Source organism: Harpegnathos saltator, unplaced genomic scaffold (genome assembly GCF_003227715.2).
Source record: "Harpegnathos saltator strain DR-91 unplaced genomic scaffold, Hsal_v8.6 scaffold51, whole genome shotgun sequence".
In the NCBI taxonomy this organism is placed as follows: Eukaryota; Metazoa; Arthropoda; class Insecta; order Hymenoptera; family Formicidae; genus Harpegnathos; species Harpegnathos saltator.
In genome coordinates this window covers 1,974,328-1,999,178 of record NW_020230327.1, presented here as the reverse complement: position 1 = coordinate 1,999,178, position 24,851 = coordinate 1,974,328, and the positions used below count along the sequence as shown (strand labels likewise).

At 47.7% G+C, this 24,851-nt stretch overlaps 1 protein-coding gene across 1 annotated transcript in view; it reads right to left on the bottom strand.

Moving 5' to 3' along the window:
- ssh (Protein phosphatase Slingshot) overlaps positions 1 to 24,851 on the bottom strand; it is an 88,226-nt gene that overhangs the window by 41,563 nt on the left and 21,812 nt on the right. The window contains exon 4 of the mRNA XM_025302734.1: positions 5,818 to 5,996. Coding sequence (XP_025158519.1) covers positions 5,818 to 5,996 — 179 coding nt within the window. The remainder of the gene's footprint in view (positions 1 to 5,817; positions 5,997 to 24,851) is intronic.

Genomic DNA, 24,851 nt, shown 5'->3' with positions numbered 1-24,851 from the left:
ACCGGAATATGCGGCGCAGTAGTGTTTCAAATCGGCCGATCGAGAAAGCGAGTGACGTATCGCGTGTCTAATGCGCGCGAGGAGGAACTCTCTCTCGCGAGTTCGCGACAGCCACTCGAAGGGAGGAGGAAGAGGAGGAAGAGGAGGAGGAGGAGAAAGAGGAGGAGAAGGGAACGACGACGGCGGTGATGGAGGAGGAGGAGGAGGAGGAGAGGAAGAGGAAGATGAAGAGAGACGATCGTCCGCGCCCCGAGGGTCATCGACATCGTAGGAACGCGAGCTGACCGACCCGTTCGCGCTCATTTTCTTTTCCTACCCGGTCCTCTTCTTTCCTTTTCCCTTCGCCACGCATCAGCCTGACCATCCGTCCGTCCGTCTGTTCGTTCGTCTGTCCGTCCCTTTATCGCTAATTTCGCGAGAATTGCTCGTCCAACCGGACGAACAACGAGCCGAGCGCACGTCGCCCAGTCAATGTGCTCTCGCGTGGGTGAACTTTTTGCCTGCGATCGGGGAAAAGTCTCCGACGGAGTTCCGGTCTCCTCGCGCGAGACGGGGCTTCCTAATCGTGCGAAAAACTACGAAGAGAGCGAGAGCGAGAGAGAGAGAGAGAGAGAGAGAGAGGTGTCAACGCTGGACGACGGCGCGGCGCGAAGATGATTTTGTCGGCGCGACGCGTCGTTGATACGAAAATTCCATGGCCATTAACTCGTTGAGTGCGCGGACACATCGGCGCTAGAGACCTCATGCGTTTCAATTGTCACGCCGGAGTTCCGCTGGAAAGCTGTCGCGCGAGCCGAACAGTTAGAGAAGCCATCGACGACGACGACGACAAAGACGACGTGTCTTTAAATTCACGGTAATAAACGATCGCTGGCGCGACTTCGTACCTCTCTGTAAACCGGCTTACAGTCTCTCTCTCTCTCTCTCTCTCTCTCTCTCTCTCTCTCTCTCTCTCTCTCTTCCTCTCGCGGGAAAGAGATTATTTTGAGAATGCGCCGCTTTGCAGTTTTTACAGAGTTACTTCATTACTCGTTGTATCGTCTGATCGACACACAAGTCGCAACAACTCCGAGACTTTCTCCGTTTATATCGCGGTTCAACTTACTGGGCCACCTGAGTCGACCGAAGAAAGTCGTCAGGTCGACTCTCGGGCCGTTTATTAATTATCGAAACCGTCACGTGAACGCAATAACAGACTGCGCAAGATACTCCGAGATCGCACTTCGCATAGTAGCTTCCCCTAATAGTGGACTCGGGGGTAGAGGTGTAATTTTACTTCGGAGTCTTCGTATTCGAAACTTCGAAGAAGCGAAGCTTCGATACAAAGTATTCGACGATCAAAGTTTCGAAGTTTCGAAGCACTGAACCTTCGAAATTTCGAGAATTCGAAGGTATTCGGGAATCGAACCACGATACTTTTGTTATCCACGGAATGTAGAATATATGATTGAGATGGTCTAGCATTCAGCGTGTGCAGAAACAAAGAGCGCAAGTTCGGAGATAACCGCCCCGCGTCCTTCGAAGCTTCGAAGAGTGACATCTTCGAAGAAGACTAGTCTTCGAAGCTTCGGCATAAAAAACTTCCAAGTTTCAAAGTTGACTTCGAAGCTGCCGAAGAGTAACAGCCCTATTCGGGGGTAGATATATATTGATATATATTGATATATATTTTTTTAGAGGTTTCTTCGAAGTTTTCGTATTTGAAGCTTCCAAGTTTCTTCAGCTTCAAAATTTCGAGAATTATATATCGCCTGATTTTTTATACTTTTGTTATCCGCGGAATGTAGAATGTATGACTGAGATGGCCTAGCACAGCTAGTGTGTGCATGCGGAAACAAAGAGGAAATTACCGTCCCGCATCCTTCGAAGCTTCGAAGAGTGACATCTTCGAAGAAGACTAGTCTTCGAAGCTTCGGCATAAAAAACTTGCAAGTTTCGAAGTTGATTTCGAAGCTTCGGAACTTCGAAGCTGCCGACGAGTAACAGCCCTACTCGCGGGCCGCTTTAGCGCGCTCGTTTCACATCGATACATCCCCGATAATGAGCCGACCCCGATAATGAGATACTCCAGCGAAGATTCGCCGCGCGATTCACAGCGTGTCCCGCGTTGCGGTAGGTAGGCAACCGTGCTGAACGCTTTTACGTACACTTTAACGCTTCGCGTCCGCGTCGTGCGATTTCGCAAGTTATGTCGCGACCTTCCGTCGTAACCTTGATACTCATCTGTCAAGTACCTTGCCCGAACGCGCGTGCCTTACGGTAACGCGCTCCATTTCCCTACGCTCGAGAGCAAGAGGGAGAGAGGGGGGGAGAGAGAGAGAGAGGGGGGGAGAGAGAGAGAGAGAGAGCGAGGGATGGTGGTGGAGGGGAGGGGGAGGGGAGGAGAGAACGGTGGCGACCTTCGTATTTATCTCTACGGAGGTGGTATCGTATATTATATCGATATACGCCGCAGAGACGAGAACAAGCGGGCGACTGTGCGATCTCGCGGCATAAATCTGCGGGAAACCTGCCGACGTTGAAACGCGCGTCTACCTCCTGCGAAACATGGACGAGCGCAGGAAACCGTAGGGAAAAAATGCACGAATCTTGTATCCCGCCGCATACACGAGGGAAAAGTAAGTATCGCCGAGCATCGACTCGGCGAGCGGCAACGAAAGGGAAGAAAGGATAACGAGGACGTGCCCGCGCTTTCGTACGCGATCGAACTCTTCGTTTGATAATAATGAAATGTCTCCGGCCGACGACGAGGACGACGACGACGACGACGGTAGTCGACAGGCCCGCTCCGCGACGGAGGATGAGGAACGCAGGTACAAATTGAGTTTCCACGCGATAAAGGCCGCGCGCGCGTTCGTCGAAAACGCCGGAGAAAGGTGGAGAAAGCACGCGGACGTAAGCCTTCGCGTCGTCTACGTGGAGCGCATTGTCTACATCGATTACGGGCAAAAGGACGGCGACGCGGGACGCGGGCGCGGTCTATATTTAGACGCGGACAGAGAGAGAGAGAGAGAGAGAGACTCTATTCGCCGTCGCGTACTCGGCCGCCGATACTCTGCTTTCGTTTCACGCGGCGCGTACGCCACGTTCGACTAATTATCGGCGCGACGGATTTAGCGCGAGCGTGTGGTGGGGCGAGTCGTGGCAATGAGTCACTTTAAAGCGAAGAGAGAATTCGACTAGTCGCGGCGGGCGGCGTTAGAAAGCGCCGCTTGCTCTTGCCAATCGTGTCCCGATAATATGTACATTTGTTGATCGATCGGCTTGCGCCGGATGTAAAACAGCGCGCGCGTTACGTGCGAAGCACCACGGTGACGATTCCGATCGGGCGAAATGTATCCGAGCTACACACGCAGTGAGGTGTCTCTCTCTCTCTCTCTCTCTCTCTCTCTCTCTCTCTCTCGCTCTCAGAGGTATCGCGTGTCTTCGCGGTATCTCCGCGAATTCTCCGCGCGCGCGTGTCGATCTGTCCTTGGCGAAGAGCGAGCAGATTGCACATCTGTGCGATCTCGCGCCGGATCCTTCTCCTTTTGCGCACCGAGCGAATCACGAATACCCAGCGAGTATAATTGCGATCGCGCTCCTCGTCGCCGCGAGGCTCGGCAGGATCCGCGACGAATCCGGCTCCCTGTGTGTGTGTGTGTGTTGTGTGTTACTGGAGTGATATTTCTGGCTCTCGCGGTTGTCTGTGGAGAGTTGGAGTGTTGCGAAAGCTCGTCGGTTCTATCCGCCATTTCTTTCGTTAACAGTGACGAAACGGTAAACGCTACATTCAATTAACCCTTTGAGACATAGTGGTAAGTATTCTTATCACCTATTTATTTTCACATTTTCATGAAATATTTCATATTTGGGGGATTCTTTTCGGGGGTTTTTTTTTGCGTTTTTTAGCTTCTTATATGATATGGGAACATACATGAAAAGTTGAAAAGTGTTTTGCGTAAGTTGTCCATTTGTCATAAATAAACAAAGTATGAAAAATATACATTTTTATTATTTATTTAAAAAAAATCATTTTCCACGAACTATGAGTGAATTTTTTGCTCAAAATCAAGGTTCGGGGTCGGTTTTTTGAGTCGCTGATTACGAGTCTGAGGTCCAAATTCCAAAATTAATAATAAAGTAAATCCTAAGATGGCGGATTCAAGATGGCAGATCATAGAATTTTTATTGAATTAGCTAAAATTGTACTCTGATTAGTTTTAGAGCTCACTGATTACGAATCTGAAGTACAAATTCTAAAATTTATTTTCCAAGATGGTGGATCATAAAACTTTTATATAATTAGGTAAAATTGTACTTTGGTTAGCTTTCAAGGACGCTGATTACGAATCCGAGGTCCAAAATTCATTGTTCAAGATTCAAGTTGGCGCGGATCATTCTAATATATTTACCTGACATTGTCTTCCGGTTAATTAATTTTTCATATTTGCGGCCGCCATCTTGAATTTTAAAAATCTGATGACGGATTCGTAATCAGCGACTTCAAAAACCCCACAATATCCCTATTGTCACCGAAATTATCGCGATTTTTCATTTTCGCCTCCGCCATCTCGAATTTCGAGAATCTGATAACGGATTGGTCATCAGCGGCCCCCGTATATAAATTTTCATGTGATTCGGATTTCTGAAAAATACGCCTCAAGGCAAAAGATTAAAGCCGCCGTCCTTAGCAGGGGCAACCGTTGGATTCCAGAGTTTGCGGAATCGCTCGCGCGCCTCGAGCCGTGCCGGGAAATCATCGACGAGCTTTTGCGAGGCTCTAATAACACGACAGATTTGTATTATACGACGTCCGCGTCGACGAGAGAGGAATGGGCGGTCAAAGACGGCGAAAGTAAACATCTTGAGTCCGTCAATGTTTGATCGAGAGAACGGAAACTTCCACGTGGGTTTTTCCCCGTCATTGATTACAGGTCAGCAGTCGAGATACCGTCGCAATAGAAAGTGCATTAAGACGTGCGTAAAACAGTCCGGCAACGAGACCGACAATTATTCTAACTGTCCGCGGCTTCAAGGAAGAAGGAAGACGACATCTTACGCCAGGGTCGCCACACGGTGTGCATTACATACCGCTGCACTTACAGATGCACATGCACGCTGCACTGCGCGTGACGTAAGCAACGACGACGTTCCCCTTCCAGCGTGCGATTATTGTTCGTGGACATTCGTGAACTCGTCTCGATGCGATTCACGCATGCGGGCCGTGTCTTGTCTCGTGACAATCCTTCGATGACTTTGACATCGCGGACGATCGCGCGGAGGCACTTGACGAAAGCGAAGTTCGAAAATGCGAGAGAGAGAGAGAGAGAGAGAGAGAGCTCGAAAGACTCGAGTAGCTAAAACTATAATCGCGCAATCGAGCGATACTTGGCGGATGTAAACGTCCGGACGAGATCGATCGCAGCTGATCGAGAAAAACTGTTCGGTACCATACACAGAGGAGTCGAGGAACTACGGTCGTTGCTTTAAAATATACGGAGAGGAGAACGCGTCGGGACGTATCTTTTTCACACAGGAGACACACAGGCTGATTGCCCGGTGCGATAAGTCAACAGTTGACGCCAGCAAGCAAGCAAGCAACGTTATATAAGGAATCATAAAGAAGACGAAGGAAAAAGCGCTATTCCCGCGGGTCTGTAATCAGCGGGACGTGCTAATTCGCGCGGTGCCGCGGCGAATATTGCAGGAAGTCGCGAGAGTCGTAATGCCCCGGTGAGAGCTGTTGTGCGCGGTGTAACAGCAATGACGAGACGAGAGAGAGAGAGAGAGAGAGAGAGAGAGAAGCGATCGGCGCGCCGGCCGGCAGTCACTTACCCGTCGCCGTCGAGAGTGATAGCGGTGTCGGCCAAAACTCGTAGCACGAGACCGACGGTCGCCCTGGCGTGGCAATCGATACCCAGAAGACAGCTCTCCTCGGCGTCCTGCCTTCCTGTGCACGAGACGACGACGAGATATCGCGTCCTTCCTGGATGCACCGACTCCAGTTTCACGGCCTGAAAGAAAAATACGAGGAAGTCTCCGATTACTTTGCGGCAGTTTAAAGCACAGCTCGCGAATGACCGTTTAAACGCTGCTTACGAGCAAAGAGACATTCAAACGTCGCTCGCGAAGCGCACGAGAATTGGCCTCAGGCAACTTTGCGAATCAAGCGCGATACAAGCAGGGGCCGACACGGACGAGAGGTCGTATAATAATCTTTCTCTCTTGCAAATGAGATATTAACGATTCAAGTTTGAAGCAAGCTAGCTGCTCTCGTCGTCGAGATACATAAGTGTGTAAAAAATGGCGAGATTTTAAACCGCTTCGCGGTTCTTTATCGCACGGACATTTATTTTTCTTTGAGGTTTCACGGAAAATATCAACAGGATCTTTTCCTCCGGAGATTCTCCGGACAAGATTATATATATAAAATTTGTCTTTGAAAATCCGAGGGAAATCACACAGCAAGATTTCTCTTTGAAGACCCAAAGGAAATTGCAATTTCTTCAAATTGAATTTCTTGAGAATTTCGGTAGAAAAGGGTACGCACCTCACCGATTTTTCTCATTTTGAAATATGTTATAAAGGATGAAATTCTAAATCGACTTTTCCTAATACAAGTACATGGGGGACGCTTATAGTTTCTGAGATATTTGACTCTAAAATTTTATAATTGTACGTTGAAGTATATTCGAAGTAGACAAGCAGTTTTCATTCACTTTAAATATAGGAAACAGTACATATGAGCGGGAGAGGGGCTCCGCCCCCTCCTCCCCAAACAAATCCTAACCTAACCTAACTTATTGCATCTTTATATATTTTTGTTGACATTGTTGAAAAAAGTTCTCTTCTAGATCTATCACCTGGCTCAACTTAATTTATTATAATATCCGCATATAATTAGGTGTTGTGGCTTTTAAGATCTTTTCAACATCACCCAACAATATATAAAGATACAATAAGTTAGGTTAGGTTAGGATTCTTTTGGGGAAGGAGTGCGAGGGAGGGGTGAAGCCCCTCTCCCGTTTATATATACTGTTTCCTATATTTCGATGTATACACTATGTTTGGATTAACTGTTTGGATTGTACTGTAAATAACGTCAGCTTATGATATCTGGAATTTAACATCAAATTTCCAAAACTTTAATGTCAAATATCTCGGAAACTATAAGCGACCCCCATATAGTTGTATCAGGAAAAGTCACTCAGTACTTCATCCTTTATAACATATTTCAAGATGAAAACAACCGGTGAGGTGTATCCCTTTCTATACATTTACCAGAATTTCTTCAAACAACAATTTTGTTCAAATCCTCATGGCAGCAATGTCTATGGTGGTGAATGGTGGGCGGGCCCCGACTTCTCGGTCTCACACGCCTCGCACGTTCGTGCCGATTTTACCGAGGTTTTACCGAATTCCGCGACTCATCCAATTCCCGTGCACATCGCGATGCAACGATCGCTATCTTCCAGGGTTAACGACACTACACAGGGAAGTGATGTTATACAAGCAGCTGATTGGCTTCGCTTCCGTTCGACCGGTCGCTTCCCGTTCGTATCGATATCGACAGTGTCCGTAACACCGTCCATCTGCTTCGCGATCAATCTGCATGTCGTTTTAGGAAGACAATATTTATCAATTACACGCACAGGCTCGATCTACTATCCAATCTTTCATCGATGCTTTTCACCGCGGAAATGTAGTTTCGAAAGCACTGGACTCTTACCGAAGAACGACAGAGAGAGAGAGAGAGAGAAACATCTCGATCGGAAAGTAGAAAACAGATCGCGCTGCGAGCAACGCTAACCCCGACACGCTTGCAGCCGACAATTGCAATTACCCTTTGTAGCGCGAAGCGAAGGGTTAACGAGAGAAATCGACGTGCAGCGTGGAGAATAGAAGACCGGTCGAGCGAACGAGCGAACGGCCGCGCTCCGTCGGAGAATTCCCAGGATGAAATCCTGCGTGTGAGATATTCCGAGACGGTTAAAACGATCGGTCGGAACGCTCACAATAATTCGCCCGCTCGATTAAACGCGAGCGTATCACTCGCAGTCATCTCGGCGTTTTAAAAGTTCCGCGGATGCGCGCGCTCGATGCTCCCGTCGAGAGCCGACTGTTTAATTACTTTCACCGCGCGACCCTTATCTCTCTCTCTCTCTCTCTCTCTCTCTCTCTCTCTCTCTCTCTCTCTCTCTCGCATCGGCTACCGGCGGCAACGGAGGAAACGCCGCCACGCGAATTACGGGAAATCACATGGATGAGAGGAGCGAGAGAAAGAGAAGAGCGACCGAGAGCACCGCACCAATCACGCGATTTTCCAACTGTTCGCCGCCGCGAGTAGGGATGCAACGATCGAAATCGATAATATCGAAATATATCGATATATCGAGAGACAAATATCGAATAATTTATCGGTATTTTTTGTCTCCGATAAAATCGACATATCGATGTGAATTTTTACTAATTTTCGTATTTCTCAGTCACAGTCACAGCTCTATTACGGTTCTACGACCGAGATGAAAATTACAAAAGCGAGTGAATTCACTAGAATATATATTATGTAATTGCTCGATGTCTAACAAGTTCGCTCACTTTGATCATTTCCATCTCAATCGTTGAACCGTAAATAGATCTCTTGCTCCATGTATGTGGTGATCTCCGGCAAATGACTGCGGTTCGTTATATATTTTTCTAATAAGAATACGACAATAAATTATATGAAGATAAAAATTTGTAAAAGATCCTTTCAAATTTTCCGTGCATATCCTTCATATGCATACACTTTTTTTTTGATATAAATATCGATATTCTTCAAAATTACCGATATTATCGTTATCGATGGTTCCGAATGATACCGTTATCGATATTTTGAGAAATCGGTGCATCCCTAGTCGCGAGTGCCGCAGGTGCGGTGGCCGTCGCGTGCGTTTTTGCAACGTGTCAAACGGCAATTAACGTTTCCGCGGGAAACCTCTCTCGGGTATCCCGAGTGCGGCGCGATAACGATAAGAGACCGGATTTTGTCGGCGAGTCTCGCCGCGTAGCCTGCAAGATGCTACCTCGTCGTCGTCGTCGTCGTCGCCGGTTCGCGCGTAACGCGCGGAACGCACTCGCGGGCGTTAATAAATGATAAATTCACCGCGCGCGCGCGGCCGCAGCCAATTAGGTTTCATATATCAATGGCACGAAACGGGAACGGGAACGGGTCCGGTGTCTTTCTAGGATCTGGAGCGGAAAGAGGAGAATATATTGTGCGAGAGTCGCTTCGTCTCTTCTTTTCTTTTTCTCCTTTTTTTGCGCCGTCCCGTCGTCTCGAGGATGAACGACGTTAACTGCTCGCGCCGTTGAAAATCCGCGACGGGGATCCTCTCTTCTCAGACACTTTTCACGCTGCTGCGTGCCGTAATTAACATTCTTTGATTGCACTCGGTATCTCGGTGAGAATGATGTTGATCACGTGTTGTGAAAAATGAAGCGCTGAACGGTTAATTAAAGATTGTATCTCGGCGTCCGCGCGCGATTGTTTCGATCTTACCGCAATTAATATAAAAATATTAATACGAAATATTAATATAAAAATATATCGAGTGACACTCGAATGACGCATCGGAATATCTTAATCTTGAGTTCTAGCCATTTTTTAACCACTTTGTATTTGTTTACTCTTTGAGGTACCAATGAAATAAATTGCGGTACAAACAGGTACAAACGAAGTGTACAAACAAGCTATATTATTAATCTTTAATTTCTTTTAAGTCGAGTTCCAAGTTCACATCGGTAAATATATTCCCCCACCTGCAACGTAATCGCGCGAGTTAGGACGTTTCAAATAACTCTGCACTTGACGCCTCCGTATATTCGGATAATCGCAAGTTAAATTTACTTATAGAGCACGGTTGCAACTAAATTTAATAAAATCTCGGAACGAACCGATGGAAGCCCGATAGAAAAGTCGAGCGGAATTACGTACAATGACAAAGTATGAGATATAAAATTCACGTTCTCCTCTCGTCTCGTCTTCTCTCGCGGTCTTTTATATCCGGCGGTTAGATTCGATTCTTGCGCACAGCCGCATTATCGCCGCTCGATCGCGCGCGATTGAATTTCCCGACGAATATGCCAGAGCCTTCGAAAACGGAGCCGGAAACCCCCTCCCCCCGCCTTTCCACCGGAAAGGAGGAAGTGGCCGATTAATGTATGCGACAGATATCGCAGTCACGATTCGCCCGCTGCGCCGTCTCGCGCCGGTTCCGCCATTAATCATCCAGCGGAACGATTTCCCGATCGCGATTAATAACGCCACGATTATGCGATCCGCGAGCGAGCGCTGTGCTCGCGAGAGTGTCTTCGGGGACACCGAGGCGAAATCGTAAAAAAGGCCGCCGTTGCCGGCGAGGAGAGCGAGGAAACGGCGAAAGTCTGGTGGACGGAATTGGCGGAAAGGGAAAGGCGGAAAGCTGCCGATGGAAAAATTGGCCCCTTCGGACAGTTGTCGTATTAATTATAATACGACAATAATTAGAGACCGCTCGCGTGAACGCGGTGTGTTGCCCGCGCGACTCGAAAGTCCCTCTCGTTCTCGTCGCTTGCTAATATAATCTTACCGACACAGCTCGCTCGCTCGCGAGGGGAGCGAGGGGAGCGCATGCTAATTCGCGCGAATCGCACTCAATAAAACTCGCGAGAGGCCGCGGTTTAGCGTGAAATTAATTTAAGCGCCGCGCGCGCCGAGTGCGGCCGCCCGCGTTTCCGCGGCTCGGCAATTACGTGCAGTTAACTCTGGTAAAAATATGCAATTAATCGCGCAATGATCCTTGCGGGACGTCGTAAATTACGCGCGTTTCCTTCCGCGATTGCAACGATCGTGGCACACGTGGCGGAGACGGTGGGGAAGTAAACGGAATTAAGATATATCGTCCTCTCGCGTCTCCGCAAAAGCAGTCGCTCCAAGTCGCGTCTTTAACGCGGCAAATTATCCGTCGCGAGCTGAGAAGTACTCGACTCGTGAGAACTCGTCGATCGCCGTTCCGGATGAACAAGCGATTCACAAGCATCTCCTACGGGTGACGATCAGCGCCGAGAGCAGCGCGAATCGGTCGTACGAATCTCGACGTGTGAATGAAATCCGACGCGAAAGAAGCGTCCGGCGGCGGCGGCGCTCGGCGGATTGGAACTTTCCGACTTTCAATTAAGACGCGCATCTCGCGAGATCTTCATCCTGGGCGAACGCGCGAAAGTGCTCTAAAATTAGCGCGCTCGCGGGACGTGGCATGAAATTTAAACGACACGGCGTCGAGAAAATCTTAATAGCGAAATAATAATGATCGCCGTGCGGCCAATTAACAGCGCGCGGCCAGTATCCCGACGCGAGACGCGTCCCGACGTCGTCAACACATACACACACACACACACACACACACACACACAAGCCGATGTGTTATCTATGATAATCTACATCGTTTTACTTTTCCTCGTCCACAAAAAAGGAAGGATTAAGACGCTCAAGCAAGCGGTGAACGACGGCGAGTCGCTTTTACCGCGGCGTTCGCGCGTGCGTTCGGTCCGCGCGTTTTTCGCGTTTCTATAAATAAAGGAAAAAAAGAGAGAAAAATACACGTACGTTTTAGATTTGCTTATCTATTTACACTTTCTGCGCGCGTCGCTTCACCGAGAGCGAATTTAACGAACCCTAATACGTGGAAAGTCGGTTCAGCGAAAATCGATTCGTCGATACTCGACGATTTCCCCGCAACAGGCCGCGGCTCTAAAATTAGATTTGATACCGCGAAATATCGACCGGGCACGAGTGCGGATGAAAGGAGAGACGGGATAAGGAGAGAAAAGGAGGACGAGGAGGTGTATCTGGCGCGTACTCTGTATACGTCGAATCGTCGAACCAGAAGATACATCGAACACGTGTCAGCGTTGCGATCCCGAGGCACGTGATTGCGAGAGAGGCTCTCCCCCCCTTCTCTCTCTCTCTCTCTCTCTCTCTCTCTCTCTCTCTCTCTCTCTCTCTCTCTCTCTCTCTCTCTCTCTCTCTCTCTCTCTCTCTCTCTCTCTCGTGTGCCATTAAGGCTCGATCCACACTATCGATCCGCTCTCACGCTCAGGTCGCGCGCCGGTCACGCTGCGCGAAATATTTTTCCACTGTTTATAACGTAGGTATTCATATTATCATATTATCGGTAGATATTCATATTATCGGTAACGCTCAAGTTTCGGTCCGATTTCGCTCCAGTAACGATCCCTCGAAAGAATATTTTGCCGGAGCGTGATCGAAGTTGTCCGGAGTCGTACCGATAATGTAAACAGACTTTCGATCAATCCACCGTCAGTTTTCGCAGACTCGCAGTTTTCGCAATTCTCGCAGTCTCGTGACTCTCAAGCAGAATCAAATAATAATAACAAGAATAAGAAAATATGAATAAAGAAAAATTGTGGTCATTTGAAAAAGTTACGTATACATGTATATCGTGTTATAATTAGAAATTAATTATGAACATATATAGGAAAATATGACAAAATATTAATGTTTCTGAACAAAAGAGAGCAAATAAGAGCTGACGCCGATGTTCAAGGGAAATGTTAATGTTTAATCTAATAAACACAATTTTTTCTCAGATGTTTCAATCCTATTACTTGAATTTTCTTCGGTGAATTCGCATCATAGCAAGATTTTCTTTAATCAACAATATGTTATAATTGAAATAAAAAAAAATAGAAATAAAACCGATGCCTTAAACTCCGGTCCTTGTGTTGTCTTCAAGCATTTAAATAAAATTAGAATCAAACTAAATGAAAGTTAGAAAAGAATCCGATAATAGAATTGTAGATTTTTAGGCAGAAACTACACTGATCGTCTGAGATAGAACCGAGAGAGCGGATCGATGAGTGATTCAATAGTGCGGACATTTTAGGAACACGGATCGGATCGTGAGCGAACCGACAGTGTGAATCGAGCCTAAGACCGCTCGCCTAGGATCGTGTCCCAATCCGTCGAATCGTCGCCACGGCGCGGCGAGGCTGCAGAAGTCGGACGATTAGATTTACACCGAGCGTCGTAAAGCGCATGTAACTTCGGCGTGTGCACTTTAACGGATCTCGTTCTCGCGCGGATTTAGGACCGTGTGAACTCTCGCAATGAAACACCGGCTGACTCGGGTGCACGATGAATAGTGCAGCTTGCGGCGGCGTCGTAAAATAGACGCGTAATTAATAAGTAAAATCACGTAAGAGCGTTCGCGGTTAGGTCAGAGGTCAGGTCGGACACGGGATGCATGCCGTGAATCTTTCATATCTGTTCGGGATCTCTAAAGATCCGCCCGCGAATGGGACCTGAATCGACTAATTTCCGCCGCTGGGAGACACAACTCTGACGACGCTTCCTATATTCAGAGCTGACTGCATAAACCGAATCGCCGACGAGAAACCGCGCACTCGACGATAAACAGGAACCGCCGCCGCGAGACGGCTGAGAGTCACTGATCTTCTCTCTCTCTCTCACTCACTCACTCACTCTCTCTCTCTCTCTCTCTCTCTCTCTCTCTCTCTCTCTCTCTCTCTCTCTCTCTCTCTCTCTCGGCCGAAGAAACAAGTACCCGGGGTACGTCGCGCGCGCGTGTGATTTTATTTAGGTCACGTGACACGTGAAATTACAGCTCGCGTCGAAGCTGCACACGCTTCGTCTCGGGGGGCCACTTCCAGCCGTTTAATCTTTCGGAGGAGTTTCTCGCTACACGCCTAAACGAGATAATCGTTATCGAAAGCTGGAAAGGGATCCTGAAGGGGGGAAATTATGGCGAACGAGAGGAAGAGTCCGGTACGCCCGGGGCATAACTCGTAGTTAAGAGGACGATAGCATCTCCAGACGGTCATTTCTCCTCAGCGCGCTCCAGCCGGTGCACCAGCCGTGTGCGAGAGGCAACGGAGAGGAGAGCTACGAAAGAGAGAGAGAGAGAGAGAGAGAGAGAGAGAGAGAGAGAGAGAGAGAGAGAGAGAGAGAGAGAGAGAGAGGACGCGCACCCGCCGTACGAATATGTTTTTCGCGCGGGAGGCCTTGCAGAGGGCGGTTCGCGGGGTTAACGCGAGTCGGGTTAGCCAAGGTCGCGCTCGCCGGCGGACCTTCGAGCGATCCCCGCTGGTGCCTCCTCTCGTCACATGGGCGACGTTAATCCTAGACCGGCTCTACTCGCGGCGACCGCGGAAAGCTGAATAGGAAGGAAGGATTGAGCCATGCGACGAGCGAATTCGACGGGAGTGGCCGACTCCCGAGAGAAGAACGCACGAGAGGAGACACCCCGCCGCCGCCGCGCCGAAAAGCGGGTCGCGCGACGAGCGATCGATATCCGAGAGATTCTCGAGAGATTCCACGGAGATCCCACGAGAGAGGCGTAGCGCGCGAAAGGCCACCAGCGTGAAAGTGTTTCGCGATCGTGTCCTGATCAGCCGTGCCGTTGCGTTGGCGCGAACACGCCAGGCGCTTTGGGGGAGCTGGGGGAGCGCGAGCGAGCAAACCAAACGCGGCACAGCCGCGCATTCGTCCGCGAGCGAAAGCGAAGCGCGCGGTTTTCTCTCGTCGCCCCTCGACCGACTTTTCTCACCCCATCTCCCATCCCTCTGCTGCCGCCTTTCTTCTCTCTTCGTCGCGCGCTCCGCTTTTCGGAGGGTCAACCACCACGCGCGTCATATCGCGCGCGGATCGCTGCGTTATCGCGAATTAATAAGATCCGAGTCGTCGTCTCGTAGAATACGTGAGATAAAAGCCAGAGGGCAGATTTGAGTTTTCCCGGAATCGTTTCCGCGACGATCGATCGATATCGGCCGTTTCCTTTTTCTCTCGCCACACCGAGAGACGGGGACAACTCGTTAGAAGGGACCACAGCGGGGAGAGATTATTATCGCTTTTCGAAGCGAGGATAAAAAGAGGGATTAATAAACCCGGCGAATTTATCGTACAGGCCTGCCAGCTGCTATCGCAGCACCTCGGCATTAAATCTGTCCATTCAGAGGCGACGAGTGCATCCTCGACGGCAGACGGGACGAGCCTCCTCGACACCCGGACGACCTTGAGGAGGTTCTCCGGGAGCTTAGCGCGGATAGTGGGCGGTCTGTGCGGCGGTACGTTCCGTTTTGTGCGTGCGTGCGTGCTCGCTCGTACGCAGCTTTATCGATCGGTCGCGACCCTTCGGGACATTACGAAGAGACAGACCGAATGCAGCGGCGTTTATGAGCGATGATGACTCAACGAGTTACTACGCCGCTACCAGGCAACCAAATAAGGCCTTCCCCGTGTTTGGTGTTCCTGGACCATGCACGACCGACAGCGGCGGCGGCGGCGGCGGCGGCATTGATCCGCGCGAGGCCGCGGATGTATTGTAATATATCGTTTTCGTTATCTACGCACGCGCCCGTGCTCGCACATAAGCGCGACGCAAGCGGCGATCGAGATCGCCGTTGATATCGTGATAACCTCGAGAATACGTCTCGCGTTTCTCGCGTCGCTTCCGGTTTCGTCTCGCTAGAATCACCTGATTGGACGAGCCGCGTTTCAGATTGCTGCTGCGGATGGATACCGCTGCGAATGTGACGCCGGACTTACTCGGAATGGGAAATATCCATCGAGTTGTTCCGTTGTTTTCTTAATACAATCAATAGCCCGCCTCGCTCTCTCCTCCCCCTCCCATTAGCCACTTTTGTACATTTTTATCTTGCAACAATAAATTTCATCTTAAGTCTTAGCTTGCACTAAATTTTATATATTTCACGTCAATAGTCACAAATGTATAAAAATGTAAGACATGAGAGACTATATATATTGGAGATGTGCGAATCAAGAATTTTTGCCGTCGAATCGAATCGAATTTCATTTTTTTAATTCGAATTCGAATCGAATCGAATCTATGAAATTTCATTCGAATTCGAATCATTAAAAAATTTAACATGACTATTAAACATGCACATAATGATGGAAGGTTTTAATATGAAAGGGGATATTGATATTGTAATATCATCTTAAAGTAAAATATATATTTAAATATTTAAAGTAATTTATAATTAAGTTATTAATTATAAGTTAAGTTAATTACAAGTTAAGGGTTCAAACATACAGGCCCAGATGTCTCGTTTTGTACTTGATGCATGCAAATATAATGCACGCTAATATATTTGATTCGTAATTGAATCTTCGATTCGAAATTTTCGAATTATTCGAATTCGAATCATAAGGATTCAGATTCGATTCGAATTCGAATAGTTCGCACATCTCTAATATATATATATATATATATAAATAGACACCCTGATCGTTTTCTCTTTCTCTTTTCCGAAGATAAAAATAAGATACAGCGAAATCGATTAAAATATTTGGATGTGTTCCGTGAAGTGTTGTTTCTTTTTTTTCATTTGTATGTTTAACGTTCATATTTATCAATTCTTTGAGTCATTAACGCTAATTAACGCAAGGTTCTCTTCAGCGTGTCCACGGTACGAAAAAACATGCTCGTCGACTCCATAAAGCATTAATAAAATCTGATATTCGGTGGAATAAAAATAAATTTATTTTCTTTTTTTTTGTCGGAAACACATGTGTGTAAATGTACATGTTATAACGAGAAGCAGCGCGGCGATTAACATCCGACAGCGAATAAACGGCAAGTGCCAGCGCGCTTCGCATAGTACGAAAACCAGATCTTTGCTGTAAATAAACTTTTTAAAGATACAAGCGAGACGATTAAGTTTGCGACTCGTTCGGCCACGAGTGACGTAGAACATCGGTTCCCCCCTGTCAAAGATCTCCCTAAAACTCGAGCTAAATACGATCGGGTACCGGTTGCGCATAGTTTATTATCGCAAGATAAAAATAATAGAAATGCAACGCCGCGAAATAGCAACGGGAAACTTGCACGAGAAAAGGAAGAAGAGAAGAATCCTCCTCTTCTTTGTCCGATTCTTGCCAAAGAATTCTACACACACCTTTGTACTTTTTTGAGAAAATTCAAAATGGAATCTCGAAAAAACGTCCTCGCAAAAAAATTTTATATTCGCCAGAAGCGAAATAGATTAAGTTCGGAGGACCCTCGGATACGAAAAATGGATCATGAGGAGAGATCAAAGAATGCTTCGGAAGGTTATTGACCGACTACCTGCTCGCTCACGTGATCCTCGCCCGATTCTTGTTTTTCATCGTTTCAGAGGCGCTCATCCAACATTAAATCTTTATGGCACGGAATACGAAGATTATCGTCAGTTTGACTAACCAAATCCGTTAGGATACGGTAAGTAAGGATTACGATATGGAAAATTAGTTTAAGCTTAAATGGATTGTCGATAACGCATATAAGATACATATTTCATTATTATTATTATTATTTTACTGGCAAGTTGAATTTTGCAAGATTACTTAAACTGCCAAAAAGTGGATTTTCAAAAGTTATACAATGTTATTAAAATTAAGCATCTAGCGGTTTTCGAGGTCACTGTTTACAAAGATAAAATTAATATTTTTCGAGTTCAAGATGATGAATAACGATTAAATCATAATTGTATATCATCAAAATAAAGTTCAACATCTGTTACAAGAACAAGTTAAATAGCAAAAGTATATAAAATTATCCAAAATGTAAAAAATAAAATATTAAAATAATGAGAATAGATATAAAAATATATAATATATGGACAATACTTTATTCTGGTTATCTATGTTGATTCGAAGACGCACCTATTTGAATTTTTATTTTTAAAATTCACCGTTAAAAAATTCACCGTTAAAAAGGGTGATCTTGAAAACTTCAAGATATATTTTAATTTTATTATCTTTGTAAAACTTTTACATTCTTTTCAATTTTAAATCGGTCACTTACATCCATCATCTTGAATTTTGAAATTCATCGTTGAATAGGTTTGATCCCGAAAACTCTCGAATATTCAATTTAACAAATATTAAATTACTAGAAATCTCTCTCTCTCTCTCTCTCTCTCTCTCTCTCTCTCTCTTTTTCTCTCTCAAAATACAATATTGCACTTCTGCCAGTTAAGGAGTTAAAGAGTCTTCGTCCGTACCCAGATCCCAGATCGTCAGATTGGTGGAACTCATTAATCGGATTCAAAGTTTCAACCTAAACGACAGTCTTAGCTTTTCGGATCTTTCACTTAATGATTCACCACATTAACGAGCAGTTTTACCAAGCCTGTTTAATCCAACTCTAATTTAAGTTAGTCTTCGTCTATCTCGCAATTCTAGTTACTCGACCAAAAGTAGGGCGGGGGTATGGAATTCACAGTTAAGCCGTGATATATTTTGGACAAATACCGTTGAGATAGCGTGCAATATATTTCACGTCAATTACCACCGGTAGAGTTTAAATTAAAGACGCAAAATTTCAATAAAAAGGATACGCGAGGTACTTCTGGCGCGAACACCAGCGGAGTTACTTGCAACGTTTCACCATCTCAAAGAAGTATCTTCAGAGGAGAGACCTCTGCGAATTGCCGCGCGTTTCACGCGAGAGAAAGAGAAACGAGGAAAGGTGTTTTGTCTCTCCTTTGTCTCTTTCCACATCCAGAATTCAAGAGAGCGCCGAGTGTATCCAGCCGCAGTCGCGTACACGTCTGTCAGAATAACACGCGTAACAATGCAGTAATCGCGGCCTTACAACCGTCCGTCGCGAAATTCAATTGATTTCGGACCACCCGGTAGCGATTATCCACTTGCCCCGCTGTCCCTTTTAACGTCCGTCGTGCCGACGGCTATCAGAGCGATGTAATTCCGCTCACGATCGGTTTATTCTTTAAAACTACATTGCTTTCTGCACTGGTCTTGAACGGGAGAAGATGGGGAAAGAGGGGGAGGGAGGAGGGGAGGGAGATCTATCTTCTGTCCGTTGTATATCGAGAGCGCATAGGGAGGCGCTGTGATCCGACGAAATAAAGGGGATTCCCAAAGCCGGGCAGAACTTTGAACTTTCTCATGGCGATACAATTACACCGGCGAGAGAGGCTCGGGTTTGCGTCATTTGGTTTACCGCAGGCGTCTGTTCGCCTGTTCGTTTCCAAACAGCGAGACCCGAGAAAAGGAACGGAATATCTCCGATCGGCACGGATTTACACGCCCGAGACTGGCGAGAATTTGTTATTTTCTCGCATCGCGCGCGCGAGTCGAGTCGAGTGAGAAGGCTTGAAATGCTTGAAATCGCGGAATCGCCGGGCGAATACGAGGGACAACGCGTTGCCTGACAATTCGTACAAGCTCCGAGAGAGAACAAAGAGGAAATAGCATAGAAGCAGAGAGCAGCGGGGGGGGGGGGGCGATATTGTGGGCGCAGCAACAACGCCCGCGATGAAAGAAGTTCCCCTTCATCGCAACTCTTTCTCCAGCTAAACGTTCGACGTTATCGAAGAAAAAACGATCTAGATTCGGCCGATCTAAACGTGCGCGCTCGGCCTCTGCCTCGTCGAGCCGCAGCGCGTGCAATTCAACACACACCGAGCACCGTAGCTTTGCAAATATATAATTTGGCTCTCGCTAATTATCGGGAACTAATGCCTAAATTATATCTCGCGCCGAACACCGCCACTTTTCTCGCGTAATGAATGGGGAGAGGCTGGAGTACGTAAACCGGGGAAACAATCGGGCCCACGAACTATTGTCTATTATCTCGATGGCGCCGAAAGGTGCCGCGAGTTAACCCGACTCGAACGAGTTTCACGGCGAGCGCTGTTAAGGAGAGAAGAAAGAAAGAAAGAAAGAAAGGAAGGAAGAAAGGAGAATCGGTTTAAAGGCCACGGCTCGGCTGGTCCTTTCGAAAGTGGAGCAAGTTTATCGGGTTGCCCGTTGCGATACCGTGAAGCGCTCACACACACACACACACACTCCGCTATGGTTCACTTTGATTCGCCGTTACTCGCCGATTCGCTCGTCCCCGACGACGACGCACACGCGACGCTTCTTCTTTCTTCTTCCCTCTTCACTCGGCGAGCGTCGAGATGAGCTCGAGATGCGCAAAAGATCGCGCGCGCGCGCGCGTAATAAATGCCATAACCCACTTTCGTCGGCTCTTGATACTTTTCATTGACTCTGACTCCTTTTTGTTCATTCGCCGGCTCAGTTTTTACTGCAAGTCACCTTAGACACCTAGAAAGCGAGAGTGGAACGATAGTCGGCCGAGCGGGGGGAGGTCTAGTCGCGATCGCCACGGTGAAAGCGCTTTCCGGGAATCAGGACCGTCGTTTTCATAAATTTTCGACTCGGAGACTCTCGCGCAGTCCGTTAATTTGCCAGATTGCAGGCTGCGCGCGACCGCTAAGCGACTTCGCGAACAAAGAACTCGCCTCCGGGGTTAACGTCTTTCTGCGATTCCGCCTCATTAAGTCGGCGAGACGCGGTATTCCCTGTGTCGCGGCGACCGTAACTGGAACTAAATGAAACGTCGCGAACTTCGTGTCACGAAGACCTTGATTCGTGCGGCCCGCTTCTGCGGATATCTCCGAGTGATTTCGCTCTCCTACGGAGTAGGATTCTACGTAGGCCTCCTGTGTCTTCTCTCCTGTGCCGACGATCCTATCGCGATTGTCCCGCGAGAAAAGGTCCCCGAGTCGAGAGGAGTAGGTCTCTCCTCTCTCTCTCTCTCTCTCTCTCTCCGAGATCTCGTCGGCTTCGTTCGGCCCGCGAGAATCGCGCAGAAAAGCAACGTTTACGTAACGACCGAAGCGCGTCGAAAATTCGATCGTAAGATCTGCGTCATTACTTTTCGTAACACGGAGCTCGGCTCGGTGCTGAGCCTCGCCTCGCCTCGCCTCGCCTCGCCTCAACAATTCCGCGCCGTTGCCGCCGTCGGCGCTTTCGCGCCGCGCTAAAATGCGCGTATATAATTACTTTGTCACGGCGATTCGCCGGCATCCACCGCGCGCCATTGAGATAGTTTCGATCGTGCTAATCGCGCTAACTCGCGCTGTCGCTCGCGTTGCACAATACCGTTACGCGTGTGCGCCGACTCCTGGGAACGAGATCTGTGTGTGACGTCATTTTTCCCGCACCTGCACCGCGATAAGTAGATCGCACCCGCCGCCGCGTGCACGGGCCGGAGGTGTGAGCAGTCGCAGGTGCACTTGCCGGGCAAATTAGCAGGTCGAAACGCCAGCAATTTCGGACAATGACAATGTCCCGGGTTACGTTTCACGTTGAAACATCACGGATATCCCGAAAATTGCAAGGATGCTCCCACCCACCCACAAAGAAAAGTATTCTATTTGTAAAGTGATTTCTCCCATGGTGTCATATTCCGAGCCTTTTTACAGAAGCCTCTCACGGAAAAAGGATTCCTCCTCTTTCGATAAACTCGACTCAAGTGAACGAATCAAGTGAATCGAAGATTTATCAGAGATATCACTCTATTTTCCTCTTATTTCACGAGGATTTCCTCGTATGTCAATTAATTTTCCTCTTATATGAGGAGGAATATGTTGATTCGAGTGTCGGTTTCTTTTTGTTCAGTCATGCTCTAAATAAAAAATTTGGTCAAATACAGTTTATAATCTATTGCATCAAGTTGAATAAATTAACTAGTAATAACCAGTAAGAATAAAGTACAGTAAGAATAAATAATAATCAAATTAGGACCGCAGCTTTGTGGAACCTTAAGAGACGTCCGTCGCATTTGCACTTTTCCCCGCGGGGAAAATAAAAGATTAGTCGTGTCAGCTGAAAAATTACACGCACGGAGAGTGACGAAAGTCGGGACAACGTGTTTGTTTTCGACGCAGAAAGAAAGAAAGAAAGACTGGATGTATCGAGTGTATATTTAGTGAAAGGCTAATCGCGTAATTATCAGCCTTTTTTTACCAAAAACATCTGGCACACTTCGTTACCTCGGCCGAGCGCGCGCGCCTCGCTACAGGACGAATCAATCTCCGGGATTGCCGCACGGATCTCCCTCTTCCCCCCCCCTCCCCCGCTCCTCGGGGTAATTTATTACATGCTTACGCTACATCCTTCCAAAGCGTTTCTTTTTTTTCCGCCGAGTCGGCCGTTCGGCTCGCGCAATGCCGATGCCGCTTTTTGCAGCGCGATTACGTCACGAAGAAGCGCAACGCGCACGCGTTTTGGCATAGCGTCGCGTTACGCAAGAACCGATGACGTAGCCAGAGTATATCCCGAGTACTCGTTCTGTCAGCGGAAAGAAGAACCTCTCCGACGAGCTCCTCATAGCGCGCGCGCGCGCGCCTCTGTTCGAATGACTGATGCGTCGCCCGACGCCGCGTTAATTACGCAATCACGGACACGTAATGTGGAACACGATCGATTCGCTGCGACCGATCGATCATCCCTCGCAGCATCTGTGCAACGTATTCCCGCCGTCTTATATTAACAGCCTCGCGCGCCTCGATCGAATAAATCTCGCAATTGGACGGCCGTGTACTCGCCCGTTGAACACAGAACGCGCATCAGAAGTTTCCAGTTGAGAAGAAAAAAAAAAATGTAGCCGGGACACCCCGACATTTCTGCACACTGAACTCTAACTCTCGGTCATTCAGGCCAAGCTCCGTCCCGAGCGAGAGACATACATGCGCGATGTTACTCATGGTTCGACCGCTTAAGACTCTGATCGGGCTAATTGAAGTGTCACTCAAAGTTCAAAGTTACATTCCAGCGGATTTACGAGCAGCGGCTAACGCGCGAGAAATGTTTCGCGTCGCTTCGACAGACCGCCGAAACACTTTCATTAAGTTAGCCTCCCCCCAGCGAAAATAAAAAATCTGCAAAATAGGTGCAAAAGTGCTAATTAGGTGCTACAATCTCGAATTTGGTGCTTGCGTGGTTTGGCAGAAAAAGAATAAAATAATGGGGAGGGGGGGCTAGCTTAATGTTAACTTAGCCCCCCCTCCCCAAATAAGAGAAACGTACGACATGTAAAATCGAAAACAAATAATGTCGAAATTAGGTGCTAATTAAGTGCTCCAAGAAACAATTGTTTCAGATATTAAAAATATAGCACCGCTCAAAGATTATAACAAAGTAAATGTATCATCTCAACGTCGACTGTTCAAGAGAAAACTAATATTATAAAATTAGGTGCTCTCGTGGCTATGGCATCAAATTACTCGTCTCTTCACGTACTATTGAGATATCCAAACGTCGAATTAAGTGCTCCTCCCGTTTTGCAAAAATTCGCACTTAAATGTCGGCGGGCCATACAGGAGAGGGCCGGGTGGCAGAAAAAAAATAAAATAATGGGGGAGGAGACTACCTTAACGTTAACTTAACCCCCCTCCAGTAAGAAAAACGTACAACCAACACGTAAAATCGAAAACAAATTATGTGAAAATTAGGTGCTAATTAAGTGCTCCAAGAAACAATTCAGTCTCTCGCCGAAACGCACGCACGCACGCACGCACGCACGCACGCTCTCTCTCTCGCTCGCTCGCTTGCCATCGCTCGGTCCGTGGACGGATTTCCACCACTACATCTGCTACAATTGTCGCGAATGTATGCTATTAGCTACTTTCCCTCGTGTGGAATACGAGCCGATACTTCCCGTGTATTTTCCGCCGCGATCTCTCAGAGGCGTTTTTTCGCCGCATTTTGCTGCTTCGCCGTAGAATTCCGCGTAGAAGTGTTCACGGTAACAACGCGAGATCAGGCTGCAGGAGCGTTAGAAAAGGCGCTTTCTAATGACAGGGTTGGCTCGATAATCGCTCTCGCGGTTGCACAACCGCCGCGCGACTCGCAGAGTCCATTTATCGCGGCGCGGCGCGGCGCGGCGCTCGCTATGGCGAGACGCGTCGCGGTCGTTCGACCGGATACCGGAACCGCGATTTTCCGTCCCGCTCGTGTACCTGACGTGGCGTGTCACGTGCACCGGCTCTCGACCACGGGAGCCGCTCATTGCGTCGTTTCGCGTCACGTGCCACGGCCGTGACGAAAGTGTGTCGTGACCGGTCGTCGTGCAATGAGCCGGCCGAGACAATTGTGACACTTATGAGACGCACGATAAGCCGAGCAGGTCTCTCTCTCTCTCTCTTTCTCTCTCGCTCTCGCGCTCGCGCTCGCCTTTTGACCTTCTAACCCCGAGAACGCCGGCGCCGGACACATGATACGATATCGTAATCCACCGGCGCGGCGGCGCACCGAAATCTCGCGAGTCGCGCGAAATCGCCGCGGCCGCCGCGTCGAGAGGAATTCCCCCTACAGCCCTAAATCGGCGACCGAGCTATTCGTCTCTTCCATTGTATTATCTGCCATTGTATACTCCGCACCCTAGGATAATTTCTTTCTCCTGATACTCGGAATGACGGAGCCTCTTCAAACTACAACTGCAGCGGCGATTAAACGCCACCTGTTTCTTTTTTCTACCGGAACGATCGAAATAGATCAGATTGTTGAAAAGAATGTTATGATTTAACGGCAAGAATATTTAATATTTCTTTTTCTTTTTCTAATGAGTGAGCTTTAGAAAATTACTCTGTTAACATGAATCTTGACGAGAATACTCCAAGTGATCTCGAGTTAATACTCTTGAATGCATTTTCCCTCGACAAGTCTATGTGCTGTGATGATACATCTGATATCATTAAAATGTGTGAAAGAATGTCGCCGTTCTCGGTGGGCTTTTCTATAAGTACAAAGCTGGAGCGCGGCTACACTGTAGCGGGTTTAAGATTAGATTACGACAAACATTCGTTCGTTATTATCACACAGACAAGGATCAAGATGCACATATTGATCTGAGAATGAGTAGTGTAACACTAATCGCGATGTCATATGACTTGAAGACTATTGGCGTGGAAATTAACGGCAATTAGGGCGCGGTTCTCGGAAGTTTATCCCCTTGTAATCAACGTCCGCAGGAACATAAAATGCATCGCCG